This window comes from Salvelinus namaycush, chromosome 18 (assembly GCF_016432855.1).
Source record: "Salvelinus namaycush isolate Seneca chromosome 18, SaNama_1.0, whole genome shotgun sequence".
Classification (NCBI taxonomy): Eukaryota; Metazoa; Chordata; class Actinopteri; order Salmoniformes; family Salmonidae; genus Salvelinus; species Salvelinus namaycush.
The window spans coordinates 34,586,389-34,611,700 of NC_052324.1; the positions used below are offsets into that span (position 1 = coordinate 34,586,389).

Below are 25,312 nucleotides of genomic sequence, written 5' to 3' on the forward strand. Positions count from 1 at the left end.
TCTTTTTTTGCCCAACTTTTAACCTAAATCCAATGACATGGTGAATTTTGGGAGGGATTTCATGTTGAATTCACGTTAGTTGACAAACAAATGTAAATCAAAACGAGGTATTGAACTGACAATTGTGCACAGTGGGACATCTTCATTCATATAACATCTTTGGTCATGTCATCACTAGCCTACATCAGGGTCAGAGGTTAACTCATTGGTCTTGTCACTGAAGTCCAGGATGTCGTTGTTGGCCCAGGCCAGCTCTCTCATGATCGGCCTGTCGTCGACATGCTTGGCCAGCCAGTGGTCACATGGGAAACGGAAATTCTGGTCCATGGTCTCATCTAACACATTGATGTACTCCAGGTGCCAACCTGGGGCAGAACCTGAGAAAAATACAGGTAAGAATGGATTATGTTCTTGCCTCTATACCAATCATCACCAATCAGCTACTTCAAGACTTAGTTTTGTTTTCCCTTGCTGGAAATCCTGTGTACAGAACTGCAGTTGCGAATAAATCAATCAATGAAAAGTGAGAAAGATCCTCTTGTGTACTGTCTCAGTCCATTTAGCCACTGTTACACCACCATCACCGTTAGTGATGAAACTAAGTGGCATGGCATATGAAAACCTGCTCCTTACCCTTGTTGTCGTGCCACACGCGGATCTTGGACTACTTTCCAAGGATGAGGATGTCTGGGAAGCGGAACACATCTTTCGACTTCCACTCAAACTTGTATCTGCTACCACCCTCCTTCAGTGCCAGCGTACCAGTGTCCCCGTAATTCCCAAATACCATCTGGAACAAGTTGGCATCAGTGCCTGTGCCTGGAACAAAGGTGGATAGGGGAGATTAAAGGTAGAACTAGGGGGTGCCTGGTGGGTGCAGGAGTTGTTCCCCATGTGGAGTTTTGTTCCCATGTGGAGCTGTTGTGACCTACCTTTGATGTCACTTGTCTGGACCTGGATGATGTAGGTGGTCCTCTCCACTTCTCCACCAATAGGACAAACATACCACCAAATTATTATTATCTCATCCACCACCGCTGCCAGCTCACAGATCTTAGTCCTTTTGGGCCCTTTGGTCTTCGACAGCCAGTTCTCATAGGTAAACACAGACACTCCGGCTCCCGAGTGACGCAGCAGTCTAAGGCACTGCATCTCAGTGCAAGAGGTGTCACTACAGTCCCTGGTTCCCTGGTCTCTCATCCGGCCGTGATTGGGAGTCCCATAGGGAGGCGCACAATTGGCCCAACGTCGTCCGGATTTGACTGGGGTAGGCGGTCATTGTAAATACGAATTTGTTCTTAACTGACTTGCCTGGTTAAATAAATAAAACATCCTCTGTAATCAGGTTACACATCAGGATCTAGGTAACACACGTATCCCAGACATTTACATTGTTATTTTAGTAAATTAGCAGACTCTCATAGCAACTTACAGTAACTGTTTTGAGATAAAGAGGCTGCAAATGAACACATAATGATACAGTATAAGCATGGTAAGTTTGAATCCCAACACGGTTGAGGAACCAGTCGGAGCAACTGCCAGAGCCGTCAATGCAAACAGAGGAGCGATGTCATCTATCTCCAGGTGCCCATCTATCTCCACGTGCCTTCTTGACCTCTCTCAAACATTGGGGGAGGGATACATGGCTGTCATTCTGGATAGAAAAGGACAAGGGCTCCCCCAAGGTTTGAATGATGGTGGTGTCAATAACAAACTAGGGTAGTGTACCCATCATAATCATAATGTGGACATCCCCCAATGTTTGTCCCTTAATGTTGGTACAGCCCAATACGAGTCAATCCAGACAACATTGGCTGCAGGTAGCCCAGCGGTTTAGAGCGTTGGGCCAGTAACCAAAAGGTCGCTGGTTTGAATCCCTGAGCCAACTAGGTGAAAAATTGAATTGCTCCTGTAATTTGCTCTGGATAAGAGCATCTGCTAAATGACTAAAGTGTAAAGACTATAGGCACTCTACTGAATGACAGTATGTTACAGCCTTATTAAAAAATTGATTACATTTTTTTCTTTCTCATCAATCTGCACACAATACCCCACAATGACAAAGCAAAAACAGTTTTTTAGAAAAAAATCAAATGTATACATTTTTTTAAAAGCTGAAATATCACATTAGCATAAGTATTCAGACCCTTTACTCAGTACTTTGTTGAAGCACCTTTGGCAGCAACTACAGCCTCGAGTCTTCTTGGGTATGACGCTACAAGCTTGGCACACATGTATTTGGGGAGTTTCTCCCATTCATCTCTGCAGATCCTCTCAAGCTCTGTCAGGTTGGATGGGGAGCGTTGCTGCACAGCTATTTTCAGGTCTCTCCAGAGATGTTTGATCGAGTTTAAGTCCGGGCTATGGTTGGGCCACTCAATTAGACTGTCGTGAAGCCACTCCTGCGTTGTCTTGGCTGTGTGCTTAGGGTCATTGTCCTGTTGGAAGGTGAACCTTCGCCCCGTTCTGAGGTCCCGAACGCTCTGGAGCAGGTTTTCATCAAGGATCTCTCTGTACTTTGCTCCGCTCATCTTTCCCTTGATCCTGACTAGTCTTCCAGTCCCTGCCGCTGAAAAACATCCCCACAGCATGATGTTTCCACCACCATGCTTCACTGTAGGGATGGTGGCAGGTTTCCTTCAGACGTGATGTTTAGCAATCAGGACAAATAGCTCAATCTTGGTATCATCAGACCAGAGAATCTTGTTTCTCATGGTCTGAGAGTCCTTTAGGTGCCTTTTGGCAAACTCCAAGCGGGCTGTCATGTGCCTTTTACTGAGGAGTGGCTTCCGTCTGGCCACTCTACCTTAAAGGCCCCTGATTGGTGGACAGCGCCCCGCAAACAAAAACATGAAAACCATTTTTAACCAGGCTAATGCGACACGAAAGTCAGAAATAGCGATATAATAAATGCCTTACCTTTGAAGATCTTCATCTTTTTGCAATCCCAAATGTCTCAGTGACACAATGAATGGTCGTTTTGTTCAATAAATTCCTTCTTTATATCCCCAAAATGTCCATTTATTTGGCGCGTTTGATTCAGAAATACACCGGTTCCAACTCACCCAACATGACTACAAAGTATCTAATAAGTTACCTGTAAACTTGGTACAAACATTTCAAACAACGTTTCTAATCCAACCTCAGGTACCCTAAAATGTAAATAATCGATACAATTTAAGACAGAATAAACAGTTTCCAATACCGGAGAAAAATAATGAGGAGCGCGTTCCTGTTCACGCGCACCAAAAGACTTGAGTCCATCTGAGTGACACATGGAAAGAATAGGACTACTTCTTAATTTCTCAAAAGAAAAACATCGAACAATTTCTAAAGACTGTTGACATTTAGTGGAAGCCATAGGAACTGCAATCTGGGCCCTAATAAATCAGGTTTCCCATAGAAAAGCATTGGAAAACACAATGACCTCAACAAAAAAAAAAACCTGGATGGATTGTGCTTGGGGTTTTGCCTGCCAAATCATTTCTGTTATACTCACAGACATTATTTTAACAGTTTTAGAAACTTTAGAGTGTTTTCTATCCAACACTACCATGCATATGCATATCCTCTGGGCCTGAGTAACAGGCAGTTTACTTTGGGCACGCTTTTCATCCAGACGTGAAAATACTACCCCCTATCCCAAAGAAGTTAAACGCCCCTGATTGCTGGAGTGCTGCAGAGATGGTTGTCCTTCTGGAAGGTTCTCCCATCTCCACAGAGGAAGTCTGGAGCTCTGTCAGAGTGACCATCGGGTTCTTGGTCACGTCCCTGACCAAGGCCCTTCTCCCCTGAGGCTTGGTGGTTCCAAATGTCTTCCATTTAAGAATGATGGAGGCCACTGTGATCTTGGGGACCTTCAATGCTGCAGAATTGTTTTTGGTACCCTTCCCCAGATCTGTGCCTCGACACAATCCTGTCTCGGAGCTCTACGAACAATTCCTTCGACTTCTTGGCTTGGTTTTGCTCTGACATGCACTGTCAACTGTGGGACCTTATATAGACAGATGTGTGCCTTTCCAAATCATGTCCAATTAATTGAATTTACCACAGGTTGACACCAATAAAGTTGTAGAAACATCTCAAGGATTATCAATGGAAACAGGATGCACTTGAGCTCAATTTCGAGTCTTATAGCAAAGGATGTGAATACTTATGTAAATAAGGTATTTCTGTTTTTTTTACTTTATACATTTGCAAAACAATCTTAAAACCTGTTTTCACTTTGTCATTATGGGGTATTGTGTGAAGATTGATGAGTGATTTAAAAAAAATCTATTTTAGAATAAGGCTGTAACGTAACAAAATGTGGAAAAAGTCAAGGGGTCTGAGTACTTTCAGAATGCACTGTAGATGATCTGGAGGGGAAACATGCTTCTATGTATCCTGTATTGAAGTCCCATTGAGATAGTGGAATCCATTTCAAGGAAGCCCTCACCATTCAGCTAGCAGGATATACGCTGCACCGGCAAGATAGAACAGCACACTCCGGTAAGACGAGGGGGGGTGGTCTATGCATATTTGTAAACAACAGCTGGTGCACAAAATCTTAGGAAGTCTCTAGATTTTGCTCGCCTGAAGTAGAGTATATTGTGATAAATTGCAGACCACACTACTTGCCTAAAGAGTTTCAGTTATACTTTTCGTGGCTGTTTATTTACCACCACAGACAGATGCTGGCACTAAGACCGCACTCAGTCAGCTGTATAAGGAAATAAGCAAACAGGAAACCACTCACCCAGAGGCGGCGCTCCTAGTGGGCGGAGGCTTTAAAGCAGGGAAACTGAAATCAGGTCTACCAAATTTCTATCAACATGTTAAATGTGCAACCAGAAGGAAAAAAATTCTAGATCACCTGTACTCCATACACAGAGACGCGTACAAAGCTCTCCCTTGCCCTCCATTTTGTAAATCCGACCACAACTCTATCCTCCTGATTCCTGCTTACAAGCAAAAATTAATGCAGGAGGCACCAGTGACTCGGTCTATAAAAAAAGTGGTCAGATGAAGCAGATGCTAAACTAAAGGAATGTTTTGCTATCACAGACTGGAACATGTTCCGGGATTCTTCCGATGGCATTGAGGAGTACACCACATCAGTCACTGGCTTTATCAATAAGTGCATCGAGGACGTCGTCCCCACAGTGACTGTACGTACATACCCCAACCAGAAGCCATGGATTACAGGCAACATTCGCACTGAGCTAAAGGGTAGAGCTGCCGCTTTCAAGGTGTGGGACTCTAACCCGGAAGCTTACAAGAAATCCTGCTATGCCCTCCGATGAACCATGAAACAGGCAAAGCGTCAATACAGGGCTAAGATTGACTCATACTACACCGGCTCCGGCGCTCGTCTTATGTGGCAGGGCTTGCAAACTATTACAGACTACAAAGGGAAGCACAGCCATGAGCTGCCCAGTGACACGACCCTACCAGACGAGCTAAATCACTTCTATGTTAGCTTCGAGGCAAGCAACATTGAAGCGTGCATGAGAGCATCAGCTGTTCCGGACGACTGTGTGATCACGCTCTCCGTAGCCGACATGAGTAAGACCTTTAAACAGGTCAACATTCACAAGGCTGCGGGGCCAGACGTATTACCAGGACGTGTGCTCCGGGCATGTGCTGACCAACTGGAAGGTGTCTTCACTGACATTTTCAACATGTCCCTGATTGAGTCTGTAATACCAACCTGTTTCAAGCAGACCACCATAGTCTCTGTGCCAAAGAACACAAAGGCAACCTGCCTAAATGACTACAGACCCATAGCACTCACGTCCGTAGCCATGAAGTGCTTCGAAAGGTTGGTCATGGCTCACATCAACACCATTATCCCAGAAACCCTAGACCCACTCCAATTTGCATACCGCCCAAACAGATCCACAGATGATGCAATCTCTATTGCACTCCACACTGCCCTTTCCCACCTGGACAAAAGGAACACTTATGTGAGAATGCTATTCATTGACTACAGCTCAGCGTTCAACACCATAGTACCCTCAAAGCTCATCACTAAGCTAAGGATCCTGAGACTAAACACCTCCCTCTGCAACTGGATCCTGGACTTCCTGATGTGCTGCCCCCAGGTGGTGCGGGAAGGAAGCAACACATCTGCCACGCTGATCCTCAACACTAGAGCTCCACAGGGGTGCATGCTCAGTCCCCTCCTGTACTCCCTGTTCACCCACGACTGCATGGCCAGGCACGACTCCAACACCATCATTAAGTTTGCAGACGACACAACAGTGGTAGGCCTGATCACCGACAACGACGAGACAGCCTATAGGGAGGAGGTCAGAGACCTGGACGTGTGGTGCCAGAATAACAACCTATCCCTCAACGTAACCAAGACTAAGGAGATGATTGTGGACTACAGGAAAAGGAGGACCGAGCACTCCCCCATTCTCATCGACGGGGCTGTAGTGGAGCAGGTTGAGAGCTTCAAGTTCCTCGGTGTCCACATCAACAACAAACTAGAATGGCCCAAACACACCAAGACAGTCGTGAAGAGGGCACGACAAAGCCTATTCCCCCTCAGGAAACAAAAAAGATTTGGCATGAGTCCTGAGGTCCTCAAAATGTTCTACAGCTGCACCATTGAGAGCATCCTGACTGGTTGCATCACTGCCTGGTACGGCAATTGCTCGGCCTCTGACCGCAAGGCACTACAGAGGGTAGTGCGACCGGCCCAGTACATCACTGGGGCTAAGCTTCCTGCCATCCAGGACCTCTACACCAGGCGGTGTCAGAGGAAGGCCCTAAAAATTGTCAAAGACCCCAGCCACCCCAGTCATAGACTGTTCTCTCTACTACCGCATGGCAAGCGGTACTGGAGTGCCAAGTCTAGAACAAAAAGGCTTCTCAACAGTTTTTTCCCCCAAGCCATAAGACTCCTGAACAGGTAATCAAATGGCTACCCGGACTATTTGCATTCTGTGCCCCCCCCCCCCCCCCCCCCCCCGACCACTCTTTTTACGCTGCTGCTACTCTCTGTTTATCATATATGCATAGTCACTTTAACTATACATTCATGTACATACTACCTCAATTGGACCGACCAACCAGTGCTCCCGCACATTGGCTAACCGGGCTATCTGCATTGTGTCCCGCCACCCACCACCCGCCAGCCCCTCTTTACGCTACTGCTACTCTCTGTTCATCATATATGCATAGTCACTTTAACCATATCTACATGTACATACTACCTCAATCAGCCTGACTAACCGGTGTTTGTATGTAGCCTCGCTACTTTTATGGCCTCGCTACTGTATATAGCCTGTCTTTTTACTGTTGTTTTATTTCTTTACTTACCTATTGTTCACCTAACACCTTTTTTGCACTATTGGTTAGAGCCTGTAAGTAAGCATTTCACTGTAAGCTCTACACCTGTTGTATTCGGCGCACGTGACAAATAAACTTTGATTTGATTTGAAGGAGCATCACAAGCACAAGTACGTGGACAAACTGAAAGCTCCTCTCAGTAATATAGTGGTATTTAGTGTGTTATTGCCCTAACAAACTCACCTTCCGGATGATGTTGGTGTCTAGTATGTTGAACAGTCTGTGATGACAGTCTGCCTCTGTCCTTGGCCAACAAGCACGTACACTGGAAGATGTACTTGATGCCTTCTGTCGGCACGGCAAACGACAGCTCATCCACCAACCAGCAGCTCTCTGGGGTGACGCTATTATCACCCAGCCGTGGGAGAGAAAAAGAGACAGAGTGAGAGGTAGACTACCACAAAAGCTCTTCTTCCTCTCCGGCAAAAATCTAAACGGGATCCTTGGAACGCCCCAACTCTGACATCACCCCATTGAAGTAAGGGTTAAGGTTAGGGTAAGGGTAGGGGTTATGGTTAGCGTTTAGGGTAGGGACGTCCCAAGGATTCCGGATACCACTAACCGTCCAGTCACAGCCGCTCTGTCTTGATGTCGTTGGGTCCCTTTACATCCCGACCGTGAAAAAACCTAAGATAGACAGTGCTACTGTACCTTGACGTAGTAGGTTCTCTCGAAGCGTTTGTCCTCGTTCTTCTTGGAGAGCCAACCCTCACACAGGAACATACACCTCTGTTTCCACGTCCACCACCTCTACCTGGTCCAGTACAAGTCGACTCCCATCCAGTCTGAGTTGTCGTGGCGGATACAGATCTTAAACACCTGGCCCGAGATCCACCACCTCGATGGAGAACTTATTCACTAGGGCGAGACAAATAGGAAAGGGACCCATGTAGTGAAGTAAAATCAACCTGACTGCTCTTAATCACTATGATGGACTGAGAGAGGCTTTAGGGAATTCAGAAACGGACACATTAATTAGTTAATCTTGTGAAATTACACGGTTTTAGCAATACTGTACTGTCTTTGGTTTTAGTATTCCATGAAAAGACACGGTACCTACATGGTATCTTTGCAACTTGATGTAAAGTGTGACCAAATAATAACACACATACTCTTTCAAACTTTTTGCTGTTGCTCTGACTTGCTGAGTTTGCATTCCCGTGTCTCCCAGGTCTCTGTAGCTGGTGAGAAACACTTTTCTGTCGGCCACTCCTCCGTACGTGTCACCCGTTCTGACAACGTAGTGAACCACCGGCGCCGGCAGGATGGGACCAGAGCTGCACAAACTCCTGGGTCGAGCATTTAGACTATTATTCTGACATTTCACATTCTTAAAATAAAGTGTTGATCCTAACTGACCTAAGACAGGGAATTTTTACTAGGATTAAATGTCAGGAATTGTGAAAAACTGAGTTTAAATGTATTTGGCTAAGGTGTATGTAAACTTCCTACTTCAACTGTACAACAAACCCTTGAGGTGTCCTTTTTGCTTTTAGAAACTGGTGATCAACATAATTAGAGCCGTAAAAATCTATGTTTTGTCATATCGTGGTATACGGTCTAATATACCACAGCTTTCAGCCAATCAGCATTCAGGGCTCCAACCACCTAGTTTATAACAGACCTATACCACGGGTATGACCAAACATATATTTTTACTGCTCTAATTATGTTGGTAACCAGTTTATAATACAATACAACTTGTATAACATAATATGCTACTTACATTTAAACATACAGTATTAATTTAGTGACTTCAATTCCTAGTAAAAGGAACAAATATTGGCTGCTCTTGTGTCGCTACAGCATACCAGAGTGCTGCACCGGAATAAGTACGGACTGAATTTAGTGCAACTCAATAACCTTTTCCGTCCTCTATCGTGTCTACTTCGGCAAGAAGATGGTAAGCGCGAATGCAGTGTAACCTGAAAATCTGAAATCATCCGCTTTAATTAACGTTTTCATTTGATCAACTACATGTTTGTTGTGAAGATGAAAGCTTTGAATTATGGCAGACCTCAGTATTTCATGGTGTTAGTTTCATAATCGCTACAAACCCGATTAATGAACTGTAACGTAACAAACACTTAACGTTAGCTACTGTATGTCGCAGACGCTGAAAGTAGATGTGTATCTTCCAAATATTTTCAAACAGCATCTCAAATTGACTGCTATTATTTTGGTCCCCATAAAGGAAACAATTTTGACAAGAGCATTCATTAGAATGTCCATGTCATCCTGCAAAACAAGGAAAGTAGCAAGTTTTCTCAGGTGGAAACAGCTAGCATCTTTCAACATTAGCCTGTTAAAGTTAGCATGTAGTTAAGTATTGTAACGACCCTGGGTTTATAAGCGCGGAAATCGACTCTGCCGCTTGAGCATGCTTTTGCGGCACAGTCGATAGCGCCCCGGACTTCGGACTAGAAGGTCGAGGGTTCGAGACCTGCTCTCTGCTGTTTCATTACAGTATACAGCCTTCGTATCAGATGTAATGTTTTGAATGAACTGTCAATTCTAATTGGTCACCATAAATGTGTTTTCACCTGTTTCACAGACGAAGGGAACGTCATCATTTGGTAAACGTCGCAACAAGACGCATGCCCTGTGTCGTCGGTGCGGCTCCAAGGCATATCACCTTCAAAAGTCCTCCTGCGGAAAGTGTGGCTACCCCGAAAAGCGCAAGAGAAAGTGTGAGTGGCTCTGCTGTTGTCTTGGCAGATAGTTTAGTCAAATTTGATCAGTCAATTTGATCAGTCAGTGCAGTCCATTCATGTTACCAATAGGGACCATCATCAGTCACACTAGCTAGATGGATGCTCCAGGTCATCCTACCAGCGATCTTACCAGAGCTCAACCTGTCACAAGTTTCCAGTGATGCATATGTCAAACAAGCTGAAATATTCCAGATGTCCTCACATGCAATAGTGACGTTTTGCACTTCCAGACTTTTGTTTTGTGGGGGTTTGGTCAAGCTGACCTTGTTGTCATGCTGATGTATGTGTCTGTACAGCGGTTTTGCTCATCATTGATTCTATAACACACGCTCATCCTTAAACTTTTGCAGATAACTGGAGTGCTAAGGCCAAGAGACGCAACACCACCGGGTCTGGCCGTATCAGACACCTGAGGGTTGTCTACCGCAGATTCAGGTGAGTCCAACATCCTCCCTGCAATGAATTTCAGGGCTGATTTGCACAATACATCAGGTGCAAAATGTTTCCTCGGAATAGAAAGATGAGCTGTTCTTTAGGCAGGAGTATGTACCTCCATTTCTCCAAAGCTTGCTATTTTTGTCTGTTGAATGTGAAATTGGTATCATTTTTAACTGCAGAGAAGCACCTAATTTGCCCCCCTTTTCTGACCTGCGGAATCAGTTGAGACTAATCTTGTCTGTCCTTAGTTGGCCCTATGCAATGTAACCAATGTGATATCGCTAGCTAGTTTTGCCAAGGTGGATTAGGTTGCTCTGCACAGATGCTTTTTAGTGCTGGGTTGAACCCTCTTAGTTTTGTTGATGTTGAGATATGATTGTCTTATGATACACCAGGAAGGAAGGTGATGTTAGTTTTTTTTGGAGTTGGTGACTTAAACTACTCATGAAATGTGTTTTTCTGCGTTATAAATGTCACTGCCATGATTTGACAAGTGCCCATTGCTGTGAGTAACTGAAGTGCTTGCTGACTTCACATTTTACTTTTGATATCGTGAATCCCAAATTGGAATGCTTATTTAACTTGCAGTGCATTCAGAAAGTATTCAGATCCCTTGACTTTTTCTACATTTTGTTACATTGCAGCTAGGGATGCACTGATATTACCTTTTTGGCCGATACCGATAACCAATATTTTCCTTGCCAAATAAAAAGATATCGATAACAGATATTTTAAATTTTAGTGGCCATTTAAGCATTCTAGTACAGTTAAATAGTTAACACAAGAGTAAAACAAGTTATATATCGACATAACCTGAAAGGCCGCTCAACAAGGAAGAATCCACTGCTCCAAAACCGCCATTAAAAAAGCCAGACTACGGTTTGCAACTGCACATGGGGACAAAGATCATACTTTTTGGAGTAATGTCCTCTGGTCTGATGAAACAAATATAGAACTGTTTGGCCATAATGAACATTGTTATGTTTGGAGGAAAAAGGGGGAGGCTTGCACACATGGATGCAGCGGTCTAAGGCACTGCATCTCAGTGCAAGAGGCGTCACTACAGACCAAGGTTCGAATCCAGGCTGTATCACATCCGGCCATGATTTGGAGTCCCATAGGGCGGCGCACAATTGGTCCGGGATAGGCCGTCATTGTAAATAACGGCCTACCCCGGACAGAACATATTTGTTCTTAACTGACTTGCCTAGTTAAATAAATAAAGGTTACACACACCACACTGACCAGAAAGTTATTTTGTTGGCATTTACGTATGTCCCCATTACCAGTAAAACATAATCAAAAACTATTTCTTTCACTTACCTGCTGTGCTGTTTTGTTGTTCATTTGTTCAGTCTCAACCAGGATTTCATCACACATGTCAAGCAGTGAAGTTTCAGCTCTGTCTGTCCGTGGCCTCTCTTTCTCGGTGCGCACTGTCACTGTGTCTGTTTCCATCTTGTCCAGCTGTGTATGTAACATTTCACGTAAACCCTGTTTCTTGACTGCATAGAAGTATCGGTCCTTGTACCTAGCATGGTGGCGACACAGTGAAGAGGCTCAAAGAGAATGCCACAGAATCGCTTGTTCACAGCCTGGAGTACTTTTTAAAGTTTTAACCCCACGGTCTGTGTCAGCAGTTTTGTTGAGCAGGCGTTTCAATGCCATGACAGAGGGTATCACGTCTTCTGCAGACGCAGTTGATGAGTTTATTTCTCCAGTCAGTTGTTTGAGTGGCGCTAGTTTGAATGGCGCGAGTGTGTTCATGTTTCCAAGTTTCAAACGTGTTCTGAAATACCATTGAAATGGCAGCAACGGTATGAGAACCAGCACATTCTTGAGCATGCAATACGGCATTCCTCAGTACGAAATCCTCATCGACCCACTGTGCTGTCAGACTCAGCATGCTCATGTGGCTGACATCGCTGGCCCAAATGTCAGTTGTGACGCCCATAGCAAGTAGCATAATGAATTCCATTATCTTTTGGTGTTAACAGATTTACACCTTTGAGTTGTCACGCTGAAATGTTCTTACTCTTTCAAATGACTGCTCAACTTGAACTTGTTTAGTTGTTGCGAGTGTGCTCTTACTGTTTTTCTACTTTTGTTCTGTCTAGTGCTGTATTTTTCGTGGCGTCATTACGTCATCTACTTACATTATATACGTATCCACGTCAGCTTTGAAATCGGTTTTGCACATCGGCAAAACAATCAGGCTGATGCTGATGTTGGCATTTTTAGCTAATATCGTCCGATTCAGATATGCTCACCGAAATATCGTGCTTCCCTAATTGCAGCCTTATTCTAAATAAGGTCCCTCAGTTGACAGTGCTTGTCAGAGCAAAAACCAAGCCATGAGGTTGAAGGAATTGACCGTAGGGCTCCGAGACAGGATTGTGTCGAGGCACAGATCTGGGGACGGGTACCAAAAAATGTATTTTGCATTTAAGGTCCCCAAGAACAGTGTCCTCCATCATTCTTAAATGGAAGAAGTTTGGAACCACTAAGACCCTTCGTAGAGCTGGCTGCCCAGCCAAACTGAGCAATCGGGGTAGAAGGGTCTTGGTCAGGGAGCAAAGTACAGAGAGATCCTTGGTGAAACCTGCTCCAGAGCGCTCAGGACCTCAGAATGGGGTGACGGTTCACCTTCCAACAGAACAACGACCCTAAGCACACAGCCAAGACAACGCAGGAGTGGCTTCACGACAAGTCTCTGAATATCCTTGAGTGGCCCAGCCAGAGCCCGGACTTGAACCCGATCTAACATCTCTGGAGAGACCTGAAAATAGCTGTACAGCGGTGCTCCCCATCAGCAGAGAAGAATGGGAGAAACTCCCCAAATACAGGTGTGCCAAGCTTGTAGCATCATACCCAAGAAGACTCGAAGCTATAATTGCTGCCAAAGGTGCTTCAACAAAGTACTGAGTAAAGGGTCTGAATACTTATGTAAATGTGATATTTATTAATTTTTTTGCAAAAACTTCTCACCATGTTTTTGCTTTGTCATTATATGGTATTGTCTGTAGATTGATGAGGGGAAAAAACTGTTGAATCCATTTTAGAATAAGGCTGTTGTGTTACAAAATGTGGAAAAAGTCTAGGGGTCTGAATACTTTCCCAAATGCACTGTACCTGGCACGAGTAGATGTTGCTATGTATGTTGCTAGTGAAATACCAGACTCTCATCACATTACTCAGACTTGATGTTAGATTCAGTTCAAGTTTTGTCATGTACAGTGAAATGCCTTTCTTGCAAGCTCTTTCCCAACAATACACTAATCAATATCAGTAGTAATAATTAGAGGTCAACCAATTATGATTTTTCAACACCGATACCAATTATTAGAACATGAGAACATATGAAAGCTGGTGGTTCCTTTTAACATGAGTCTTCAATATTCCCAGGTAAGAAGTTTTAGGTTGTAGTTATTATAGGAATTATAGGACTATTTCTCTCTATACCATTTGTATTTCATATACCTTTGACTATTGGATCTTCTTATAGGCACTTTAGTATTGCCAGTGTATAGCTTCCGTCCCTCTCCTCGCCCCTACCTGGGCTTGAACCAGGAACACATCGACAACAGCAACCCTCGAAGCATCGTTATCCATCGCTCCACAAGAGCCGCGGCCCTTGCAGAGCAAGGGGAACAACTACTCCAAGTCTCAGAGCGAGTGACGTCACCGATTGAAACGCTATTAGCGGGCACCCCGCTAACTAGCTAGCCATTTCACATCGGTTACACCAGCCTAATCTCGGGAGTTGATAGGCTTGAAGTCATAAACAGCTCAATGCTTGAAGCATTGCGAAGAGCTGCTGGCAAACGCACGAAAGTGCTGTTTGAATGAATGCTTACGAGCCTGCTGCTGCCTACCATCGCTCAGTCAGGCTGCTCTATCAAATATCAAATCATAGACTTAATTATAACATAATAACACACAGAAATACAAGCCTTTGGTCATTAATATGGTCGAATCCGGAAACTAAAATTTCGAAAACAAATAGTTTATTCTTTCAGTGACATACGGAACCGTTACGTATTTTATCTAACGGGTGGCATCCCTAAGTCTAAATATTGCTGTTACATTGCACAACCTTCAATGTTATGTCATAATTATGTACAATTCTGGCAAATTAATTACGGCTTTTGTTAGGAAAAAATGGACTTCGCACAGTTCGCAACGAGCCAGGCGGCCCAAACTGCTGCATATACCCTGACTGCTTGCACGGAACGCAAGAGAAGTGACACAATTTCCCTAATTATAAGATATTTGTGTTAGCGGGCAATATTAACTAAATATGCAGGTTTAAAAATATATACTTGTGTATTGATTTTAAAGAAAGGCATTGATGTTTATGGTTAGGTTTGGTGCAACGACAGTGCCAATTCATCACCCGTTTGGCGAAGTAGGCTGTGATTCGATGAGAAATTAACGGGCACCGCGTCGATTTATATGCAACGCAGGACACGCTAGATAAACTAGTAATATCATCAACCATGTGTAGTTAACTAGTGAAGATTGATTGTTTTTTATAAGTTTAATGCTAGCTAGCAACTTACATTGGCTTCTTGCTGCCCTCGCGTAACAGGTAGTCAGCCTGCCACGCAGGCTCCTCTTGGAGTGCAGTGTAAGGCAGGTGGTTAGAGCGTTGGAATAGTAACCGGAAGGTTGCAAAAACGAATCCCCGAGCTGACAAGGTAAAAGGCTGTCGTTCTGCCCCTGAACAAGGCAGTTAACCCACCGTTCATAGGCCGTCATTGAAAATAAGAATGTGTTCTTAACTGACTTACCTAGTTAAATAAAGGTGTAAAAAAAATAAGAAAAAATATTTTTAAATCGGTGTCCAAAAATATCGATTTCCGATTGTTATGAAAACTTGAAATCGGCACAAATTAATCGTCCATTCCGATTAACCGGTCGGCCTCTAATAAAAATGTTATACTATAAAGTGAATAGAACAAAAACACACAAGAAATAGATATACAAACAGGAGAATGTAAGTAAGCTCTATACAGGGTCAGTTCCAATATCATATTTACAATGTGCACAGATACTGGATTGGGAACGTAGTATATCCTCCTATGACCAGTGTTAATTCATGCAGAAGTTGAACGTTCCAGGTTATTTCCGATGTGGTAGGCTAGTTATTTGAAAAAATATTTGGATATTGATCTGAAGATTTTAAAGGTGCAGAGTATCAAATATCATATTTTTTATTTAACTTGGCAAGTCAGTTAAGAACAAATTCTTATTTACAATGACGGCCTACCCCGGCCAAACCCTCCCCTAATCCGTTTGACGCTGGGCCAATTGTGCGCCGCCCTATGTGACTCCCGATCGCGGCCAGTTGTGATACAGCCCGGGATCGAACCAGGCTGCGCCACTTGGGAGAAAGGAATATTACAATCTTCCTAGCATGTGGTACATGTTCGTAATGGATGGCGTTACCTACCTGTTAAACATTTGAGACCTAGTAAGGGGCACTGTGTGTGTACACTGAACAAAAGTATAAACGCATCAATTTAAAAGATTTTATTGAGTTACAGTTCATATAAGGAAAGCAGTCAATTGAAATAAATTCATTAGGCCCTAATCTATGGATTTCACATGACTGGGAATACAGATATGCATCTGTTGGTCACAGATATCTTAAAATAATAAAAGGTTGAGCCGTGGATCAGAAAACCAGTCAGTATCTGGTGTGACCACCATTTGCCTCATGCAGTGCGACACATCTTTCGCATAGAGTTGATCAGGATGTTGATTGTGGCTTGTGGAATGTCGTCCCACTCCTCTTTAATGGCTGTACGAAGTTGCTGGATATTGGCGGGAACTGGAACACGCTGTCGTACACATTGATCCAGAGCATCCCAAACAAGCTCAATGGGGGACATGTCTGGTGAGTATGCAGGCCATGGAAGAACTGGGAAATTTTCAGCTTCCAGGAATTGTGTACAGATCCTTGCGACATGGAGCCATGCATTATCATCCTGAAACATGACGTGATGGCGACAGAGGAATGGCACGACAATGGGCCTCAGGATTTCATCACGGTATCTCTGTGCATTCAACTTGTCATCGATTAAAATGCAGTTGTGTTCGTTTTCCGTAGCTTATGCGTGCCCATGCCATCTGCCCGGTACAGTTGAAATCAGGATTAATCCATGAAGCGCACACTTCTCCAGCATGCCAGTGGCCATCGAAGGTGAGGACGAAGAACACGCAGATGAGTTAACCTGAGATGTTTTTTGACAGTTTGCAGACATTCTTCGGTTATGCAAACTCGGTTTCATCAGTTTCTCCAAAACAACGTTGGATGTGGCTTATGGTAAAGAAAAACATTCAATTCTCTGGCAACAGCTCTGGTGAACATTCCTTCAGTCAGCATGCCAATTGCATGTTTCCTCAACTTGAGACATCTGTGGCATTGTGTTGTGACAAAACTGCACATTTTAGTGTGGTCGTTTATTGTCCCCACCACAAGGTTGCTACCATGTTGTCATGTTGTGTTACTGCCATGCTATGTTTTCTTAGGTCTCTCTTTATGTAGTGTTGTCTCTTTTTGTGATGTGTGTTTTGTCTTATTTTTATTTAATGTATTTTTACTTTTAATCCTGTCCCCGCAGGTGGCCTTTTTCCTTTTGGGAGGCCGTCATTGTAAACACAAGAATTTCTTCTTAACTGACTTGCCTAGTTAAATAAAAAGTAAAGGTGCACCTGTGTAATGATCATTCTGTTTAATCAACTTCTTGATATGCCGCACCTGTCAGGTGGATGGATTATTTTAGCAAAGGAGAAATGCTCACTAACAGGGATGTAAACAAATCTGAGCGAAAAGTATGCTTTTTTTGTGCGAATGGGAAATTTCTGGGATCTTTTATTTCAGCTCATGAAACATGGGACCAACACTTCATATGTTGCGTTTTCTATATTTTGTTTAGTATAGTTTACAATTCATTGTCATCCTTCCTCAATGTGTTTTCTCTGGTCTTTTCCAGGAATGGATTCCGTGAGGGAACTGTCCCCAAGCCCAAGAGAGCAGCAGTGGCTGCCTCCAGCTCTTAGACTCTGAGTCTGAAATAAAGTCATCATAAAATGACAACTTCATCGCCTCTCGTCCTCTTTGGTCAGTTATAAGTTATACAATGAACATAAACAACATTGAAATGTTATCTCTGACAATAACCCTAGCAGCAACCAGTAAGTCATAGGACTTTCAGTTGTATCACTAGAACTTGTTTGATGGAAGGGTTTTCCTGCAACCAGCAGAGGGACACATTTCTCCATGGTTCTTTGTTTCTAGAAGATCAACAAAACACAAAAACATCTGAAATAATCCACTGTTATACTAAACAATTTTCTGCCTTTTGAAGTATAACAGTTAAAAGCAGAATTTTTTTTAGGGAGTCACAATATTGTGATTTGACAAAGGAGACACGAGGGATGGAAAAAACATAGATATTTAGCAGTTCTATCAAGAAATATATTTCCCACAACTCAAACTACTAGATGAGATGTAAAAATGACATGGGTCTCAGTGACTCCATGGAGAGAGACTAACTCCTATGGTAACCAGTAGTCTGATTCAATACATTTATTACAAATCACTATGTTTGTCAGTAAATTCAAAGAGTTTCACTATGGCTGCTATCCAGACGGTGATCCTTGTGGTTAACCAAACATTATGCTGTGTCCATTTTCAATAGGCCCAAACCTATACATCCTCTATAGCACAGGTGTCAAACTCATTCCACGGGGGGCCGAGTGTCTGCGGGTTTTCGCTCCTCCCTTGTACTTGATTGATGAATTAACATCACTAATTAGTTAGGAACTCCCCACACCTGGTTGTCTAGGGCTTTATTGAAAGGAAAAACCAAAAACCTGCAGACACTAGGCCCTCCGTGGAATGAGTTTGACACCCCTGCTCTATAGCAAGGATGGGCAGCTCCTGTCCTCTGGGGCCTGATTGGTGTCACACTTTTGCCTGAGCCCCAGCTAACACACCTGACTCCAATATTCAACTAATCATGATCTTCAGTTTAGAATGCAGTTAGTTTAATCAGCGGTGTTTTGCTATGGATGGGGGATAAAAGTGAAACCTCTTCGGCCCCTGAGGGCTAGAGTTGCATTTCCTTGCTCTATAGCTCACAGGTGACATTGTCAGTTTGCCAGAGCAGATGTCCATTAGGTTTTCCTGCATGGCCACTCGGGTGAGTGTCTCAAAGCAATGTTTATGGCCTCTTCCTTTCACTGAACATGATCACTAGAAGAAATTAAGTCCATGTAACAAGACATTTATTTGGCTTTCATTTATCATAGATGAAGCCAACCTTAATGGCTCTTTTCATATCTACATATCAACAGTGTTTTAGTGTAAAGGTAGAGTTGAAGTCGGAAGTTTACATACACCTTAGCCAAATACATTTAAACTCAGTTTTTCACAATTCCTGACATTTAATCCAAGTAAAAATTCCCTGTTTTAGGTCAGTTAGGATCACCACTTTATTTTAAGAATGTGAAATGTCAGAATAATAGTAGAGAGAATGATTTATTCCAGCGTTTTATTTATTTCATCACAATCCCAGTGGGTCAGAAGTTTACATACACTCAATTAGTATTTGGTAGCATTGCCTTTAAATTGTTTAACTTGGGTCAAACGTTTCGGGTAGCCTTCCACAAGCTTCCCACAATAAGTTGGGTGAATTTTGGCCCATTCCTCCTGACAGAGCTGGTGTAACTGGGTCAGGTTTGTAGTCCTCCTTGCTCACACATGCTTTTTCAGTTCTGCCCACAGATGTTCTATAGGATTGAGGATTGGCTTTGTGATGGCCACTCCAATACCTTGACTTTGTTGTCCTTAAGCCATTTTGCCACAACTTTGGAAGTATGCTTGGGGTCATTGTCCAGTTGGAAGACCCATTTGCGACCAAGCTTTAACTTCCTGACTGATGTCTTTTGATGTTTCTTCAATATATCCACCAAATGTTCCTTTCTCGTGATGCCATCTATTTTGTGAAGTGCACCAGTCCCTCCTGCAGCAAAGCACACCCACAACATGATGCTGCCATCCCCGTGCTTCATGGTTGGGATGGTGTTCTTTGGCTTGCAAGCTTCCCCCTTTTTCCTCCAAACAACAATGTTCATTATGGCCAAACAGTTCTATTTTTGTTTCATCAGACCAGAGGACATTTATCCAAAAAGTACCATCTTTGTCTCCATGTGCAGTTGCAAACCGTAGTCTGGCTTTTTTATGGCGGTTTTGGAACCGTGGCTTCTTCCTTGCTGTGCGGTCTTTCAGGTTATGTCGATATAGGGCCCGTTTTACTTTGGATATAGATACTTTTGTACCTGTTTCCTCCAGCATCATCACAAGGTCCTTTGCTGTTTGCGATTGATTTGCACTTTGAGCACCATAGTACGTTCATCTCTAGGAGACAGAACGTGTCTCCTTCCTGAGCGGTATGACGGCTGTGTGGTCCCATGATGTTTATACTTGCGTACTATTGTTTGTACAGATTAATGTGGTACCTTCAGGCGTTTGGAAATTGCTCCCAAGGATGAACGAGACTTGTGGAGGTCTCCAATTTTGTTTCTGAGGTCTTGGCTGATTTCTTTTCTTCTTCCAATGATGTCAAGCAAAGAGGCACTGAGTTTGAAGGTAGGCCTTGAAATACATCCACATGTACACCTCCAATTGGCTCAAATGAGGTCAATTAGCCTATCAGAAGCTTCTAATGCTATGACATCCTTTTCTGGAATTCTCCAAGCTGTTTAAAGGCAATGTCAACTAAGTGTATGTAAACTTCTGACCCACTGGAATTGTGATACAGTGAATTATAAGTGAAATAATCTGTAAACAATTGTTGGAAAAATTACTTGTGTCACGCACAAAGTAGATGTACTAACCGACTTGCCAAAACTATAGTTTGATAACAAGAAATTTGTGAAGTGGTTGAAAAACAAGTTTTAATGACTCCAACCTAAGTGTATGTAAACTTCCGACTTCAACTGTAGGTGGTAGTGGAGTGTTATTACATTTGAACATGTCCATGTGACTGTTTTGGAGACGCTTGACAGAAAATGTCGAATTGGAATATGGGTCCCTGATATTAGTAGCTGTATAAGGTGGGAGTGGTGTTTTGCTTTACAGTGAAAGTTCTCTCTCCATCTTATCCAGTTTCCTATTAGCCCATGGCATAGTAGATCTTCAACTTAATTGGATTTCCATGGCTGTATATGCTTGTTTTCTATCAGAATCCAGAAGGAGCTTCATCATAACAAAGTAGCTGGTCGTCTTTAAAGTGAAGACTCTAAAAAGACATTCAAAAATAAACACTGTGGTTAGTCCATACAGGATGTAGAGGCGGAAATGAAGATAGTTTATCATAGCAGGAAAGGAGACGAACGTATCAGCCCTGTCAGTCATGTCGGCCAGATAGGGTTTAAGGTTTGGGTAAAAGCCCTTGATAGTGACAGCTATGACAGCTATGACAGCTATGACAGTTGATGTGGTTTCTCAGGTCAGGGTAAATTGTTTATTTATTCTGGAACATTTTCAAACTAGAGGTCACGGGTGAGGAGAGAGAATGATAAGCATCATGATGGCGTGTGTCTGTCAGCACTTAGGAGGAACTTTACCTGCGTTTGTTTTTCTCACTGACAGTGTTGCAAGAAGACAACACTTTTTAAAAGACTAAACTTGATACAAAGTGCATAAAACGTGAGGGATTTTACTCCAATGTAGTCTGTTGGTGTTGATGGATTCTGGGTTCTGACTCCTAAACTTGTAATAGTGTTAATAATCAGGTATCCTGTTGAAATATTGAGTGCTATAGTCTAGGGCCTACACCAGAAGTTAAAGTCTGTAGGAGGAATGTATATGGTGGCGGCAATTAAGCTTGGACTGTACAGAGTGAAGGGAATACGATCACATGCTGGCAGGCACTGATAGGGGTGGAGAGATGTGGTTTAGTGAGGAAAGGGGCCGAGGTCTGGTCACATTAAGGGAGAAGGAAGGAGAGGAGGAGATTCCACCCCAAATTGTGGTGTATATATACTACCACTTGTGGAACCATGTCTTTGTCTTATGCAGCTGTATGACCCAATGGGTGAATAAACTTGGTTTGAGCTTTATTAAGTGTCCATGAGTTTTATTAGGTTCATTTAGAACCTAACAGTATGTCAGCATCAACTAAGTACAAAAGGTAGCTGGACTTCAGAGGTCCCTTTGTAGAAGGGTTATATAGCCTACCAATGGATCCATATCAAACAGCCTGATATGTCCAAACTCATGACGAGTTCTGACTTCTAAACTTCAAAGGTTCGGTCACGTTAAGGGAGAAGGAACAGTTTAATACCCGCATCACTTAACTTCCTGCCTAGCAATACAGATGTATTGTTTACAAGGAAGGAGGAGACTTCACCTAAATTGGGATGTATATACTTGTGCTGGTGGGAACATGTCTTTGTCTGTTCAGCTGTCTGACCATTTGGGTGAATAAACTTGGTTTGAGCTTTACTAATCACCCGAGAGTTTCTACTCGGTTCATTCAGAACCTAACACATGTTTTTTTATTTAGGCTACTCCTTTAGTTTCCACTCTGATTCAAGTGTTCTGGGAGTGTTTACACAACCGAATGGTTTAAAACTCAGAGTTCTACCCAAACACTTAGACCTAGCTGTTATGGCCATCTTAATTCCGGTAGAAACTCCTCATTGAGTTCTGCATCCTGCATTGAGTTCTATTTGAAATCTTCAGAAGATGGTTTACCTCTGACGTGTGTGATAGAAAAGGGAGAAGATAAGCCAACCACTCAGATGCATAACAGCTTGGGACAAGGTCGTTGCAGTTTGGAATTTCACTGAAAGGAAACAAGTGAATGTTGCTACATAGGATGTGGGCCCTAGATGTTTGTCCTTTGAAATTGTTGAATAAAGAAACCATTGGCACAGAAGGTCTGGGGTTGTTATTAGTGCAAAGTTCAGAATGATCAAACCTATTTGGGTGTGGTTCTCAATCAGAGGCAGCTGTCTATCGTTGTCTCTGATTGAGAACTATACTTAGGTAGCCTTTTCCCACCTGTGTTTTGTGGGTAGTTGTTTTCTGTTTTTGTGTCTGCACCAGACAGAACTGTTTCGCTTTCGTTCTCCTGTTTGTTGTTTTTGTTCGATTTGGGTTTTTGGATTAAATCATGAACACTTTAAACGTTGCACCTTGGTCCACTCTTCCTTCAGCCCACGAGAAGCGTTACAAAGGCATCACAGCTGACAGCTGACTTCAGCCATAGACAGATATGGCAGAGCTTTATCCAAATTATGACATTTGATCAATTATTCAATTCATTATTTCACAATAATACAGTACATTAGTGTTTGAAGCTTTACAGTACCAAGTTCTGAAATAGCTTGCAAAGAGTACATTAAAACACACACACATAATAGTTTGATTGTACAATAAGTCCCTGTTCCCATATATATCAAAAAGTCAGAAATGTTCTCTTTTGCTTCTTGGTAAGTCACTGAGTTCATGTTAACTCGTAAAACACGTCAGGGTGTCTGAAAGCTGATGAATTTATGACCAGTTGTTGTTTTGCTATGTCTTCCAGGGTGACCATTTTCCTAGATCCAGTTCCCCATGTTCACTGCTTACTATAAGGTTCCCACGCTTCCCATTGGCTGTCAGACATTTACATCACTCATTCAATCACACACCTGAAGGGAGGGAAGCCATGTTAAATATTATTCCCCAACAATACTGTTTCACATCAGTCTTCTGAGAACCCGCAATTAAAACAGATACACAGTTGGGAACCAGACTGCAGTCAGTGCTGGCTGGCCCTGGGCATGGCCAGAGTTTGGTATTATAGGATACTGGGCACTCTCATATAGAGAGCCAGGACACCATGCTAAGATACAACATGGGCACTATATAAACATACAATATGGTCCAGACAACTTCCCAGGCACTTCCAAGAGTTCATATGAAATCTGACCAGAGTAAAGCAGCATCCCAGAGTATCTGGAAAGGCTCAGTGGTTATATTCATTGATAAAGTTTGTAATGGGTGATTAATCATTTGGGGAAAATGGGGGAATTCTGCACTCTGGTTGCTAGGTAACGTCTGTGAATAATCATGATGAAAAATGAACGAAAACATACTCAAATTGGGCTCTTGTGAAAGTCTGAAATCGTCTCCAAAAATCACTGAGTGGAGACCGGAGTTGGCTGGTACACTAGCTTTTAGCTGGGAAATGCTTGTGTGTTTCCAGTATATTAGTCACATGACTGTATTGCTGTACTTTTCTAGAGGTCTAATATAGCCTTACTTACTCCTCTTTGCTCGCTGTGGTGCATAAGTATGTATGCAATATATTTTCTTTGACATTTTGTCTTGAACTACAGGCAAACAAACAAACAAAGAATGTATACTCTGTAATTATGACCACTGACAGTACTTCCCTAATTTTGGGACAGGGAAGTGGATGTCAGTAATAATAAAGATTTATCCATCTACTGACTGTAATATAATATTATCCATTGCTTTATTATGTGTCCGCTGAAGAGGTCTGAAGCCTAAGCAGTTTAAAGGTCCGTTATCATGGATTTATATGAGCTGAACCTGTTCTACCTTTCAACTCCATTGACCTCGATAACAAGAATGACACCAATTAATTCATGGCTTTCATCAAAAGGTTTCTACCCTGTCCTTTTTCTTGGAACCTCAACAACAGATGTACATTTTTGGCCTCTTGGTTTCTTGTCCTCAATGTGTGTATTCGACTCGATGGGCACTTCTGCACGTTCCCTCTGTTCCCTTGGGTGCATCTCCATTGCTGAATATGTTTTTCTTATATGGAGGTAAATGCGTTCACATCTTGCTGAAGCAAGATCTTTAGCACATTGTTTTGTTTGAATCATATCTGATGGGCTTTACTTTCTGATTCTATGCAGGTCATCTTGAGCGCCTAAGACTTTCCTATTTGCTTTGGTTGATGTTACACAACAATGAGGATCAACGTGTAACGTGTAATTAATAACTGGTTTCGTGGGAACGGGCTGTGTTTAATACTGTTCTGAACCCCATGAATTAAGCCTGTATTCTGAGTCCTAACTATGTTTGTGTAGGGCTTAACAGAGTCAGAAGGTTGATTAATTCCTGAAGCTTTTTAGATCATCTTCTCCCTCCCTGGTTTGCTAACACTGTATGGCTTCGACTACAGCACTGAGATGCAGTGCCTTAGACCCCTGGTCTGCCAACACTGTATGGCTTCGACTACAGCACTGAGATGCAGTGCCTTAGACCCCTGGTCTGCCAACACTGTATGGCTTTGGCTACAGCACTGAGATGCAGTGCCTTAGACCCCTGGTCTGCTAACACTGTATGGCTTCGGCTACAGCACTGAATGAGTGCCTCAATTAGTGAAATACTCATTATTTACAGATTTTACGTGCCTAAAATGAATGACACTGTTATAAACCATTACCACCTGTACCCTGAGAAAAAAGTGTTGTTTTTACAAGGTTTCAACCATTGCCTGGTCTTCCTCTTTACATTAGATTTGTCTTTTCTCCCCACTACCTGAGAAAAACAGCTTATGCACATCACTGAGGGTTTATCATCTCTACCATCCCATAGTTTCTGGTCTCTGTCATGTATAATGCTATAATAATCATGACGTAGTGGTCTACTGTCCTGTTCATCTGTAGCTGACAGCAGATGTGCCCTGATGCTGAGCAGTCGGTGTCATAGCTCCCAGGAGACACAGGACAGATAATTGATGTTGGCGTGCATCCTATTGACTTAAAGCAGCTTTATG

General features: G+C 42.9%; 1 protein-coding gene across 1 annotated transcript; it reads left to right on the forward strand.

Annotated features, from left to right (window-relative positions):
* The first annotated feature begins 9,138 nt into the window (after positions 1-9,138).
* Positions 9,139-17,598, forward strand: LOC120063392 (60S ribosomal protein L37-like). Its single transcript, XM_039013752.1, has 4 exons — positions 9,139-9,244; positions 9,896-10,031; positions 10,406-10,490; positions 17,495-17,598. Exons 1-4 carry the CDS (start codon positions 9,242-9,244, stop codon positions 17,559-17,561), a joined length of 291 nt encoding a protein of 96 aa, XP_038869680.1. The 5' UTR covers positions 9,139-9,241; the 3' UTR covers positions 17,562-17,598.
* The last annotated feature ends 7,714 nt before the right edge of the window (positions 17,599-25,312 follow it).

Coding starts and splice junctions, on each gene's coding strand:
- LOC120063392 (XM_039013752.1), top strand. Junction 10,032..10,405: donor CGAAAAGCGCAAGAGAAAGT/GTGAGTGGCTCT, acceptor AAACTTTTGCAG/ATAACTGGAGTGCTAAGGCC. Junction 10,491..17,494: donor GTTGTCTACCGCAGATTCAG/GTGAGTCCAACA, acceptor GGTCTTTTCCAG/GAATGGATTCCGTGAGGGAA.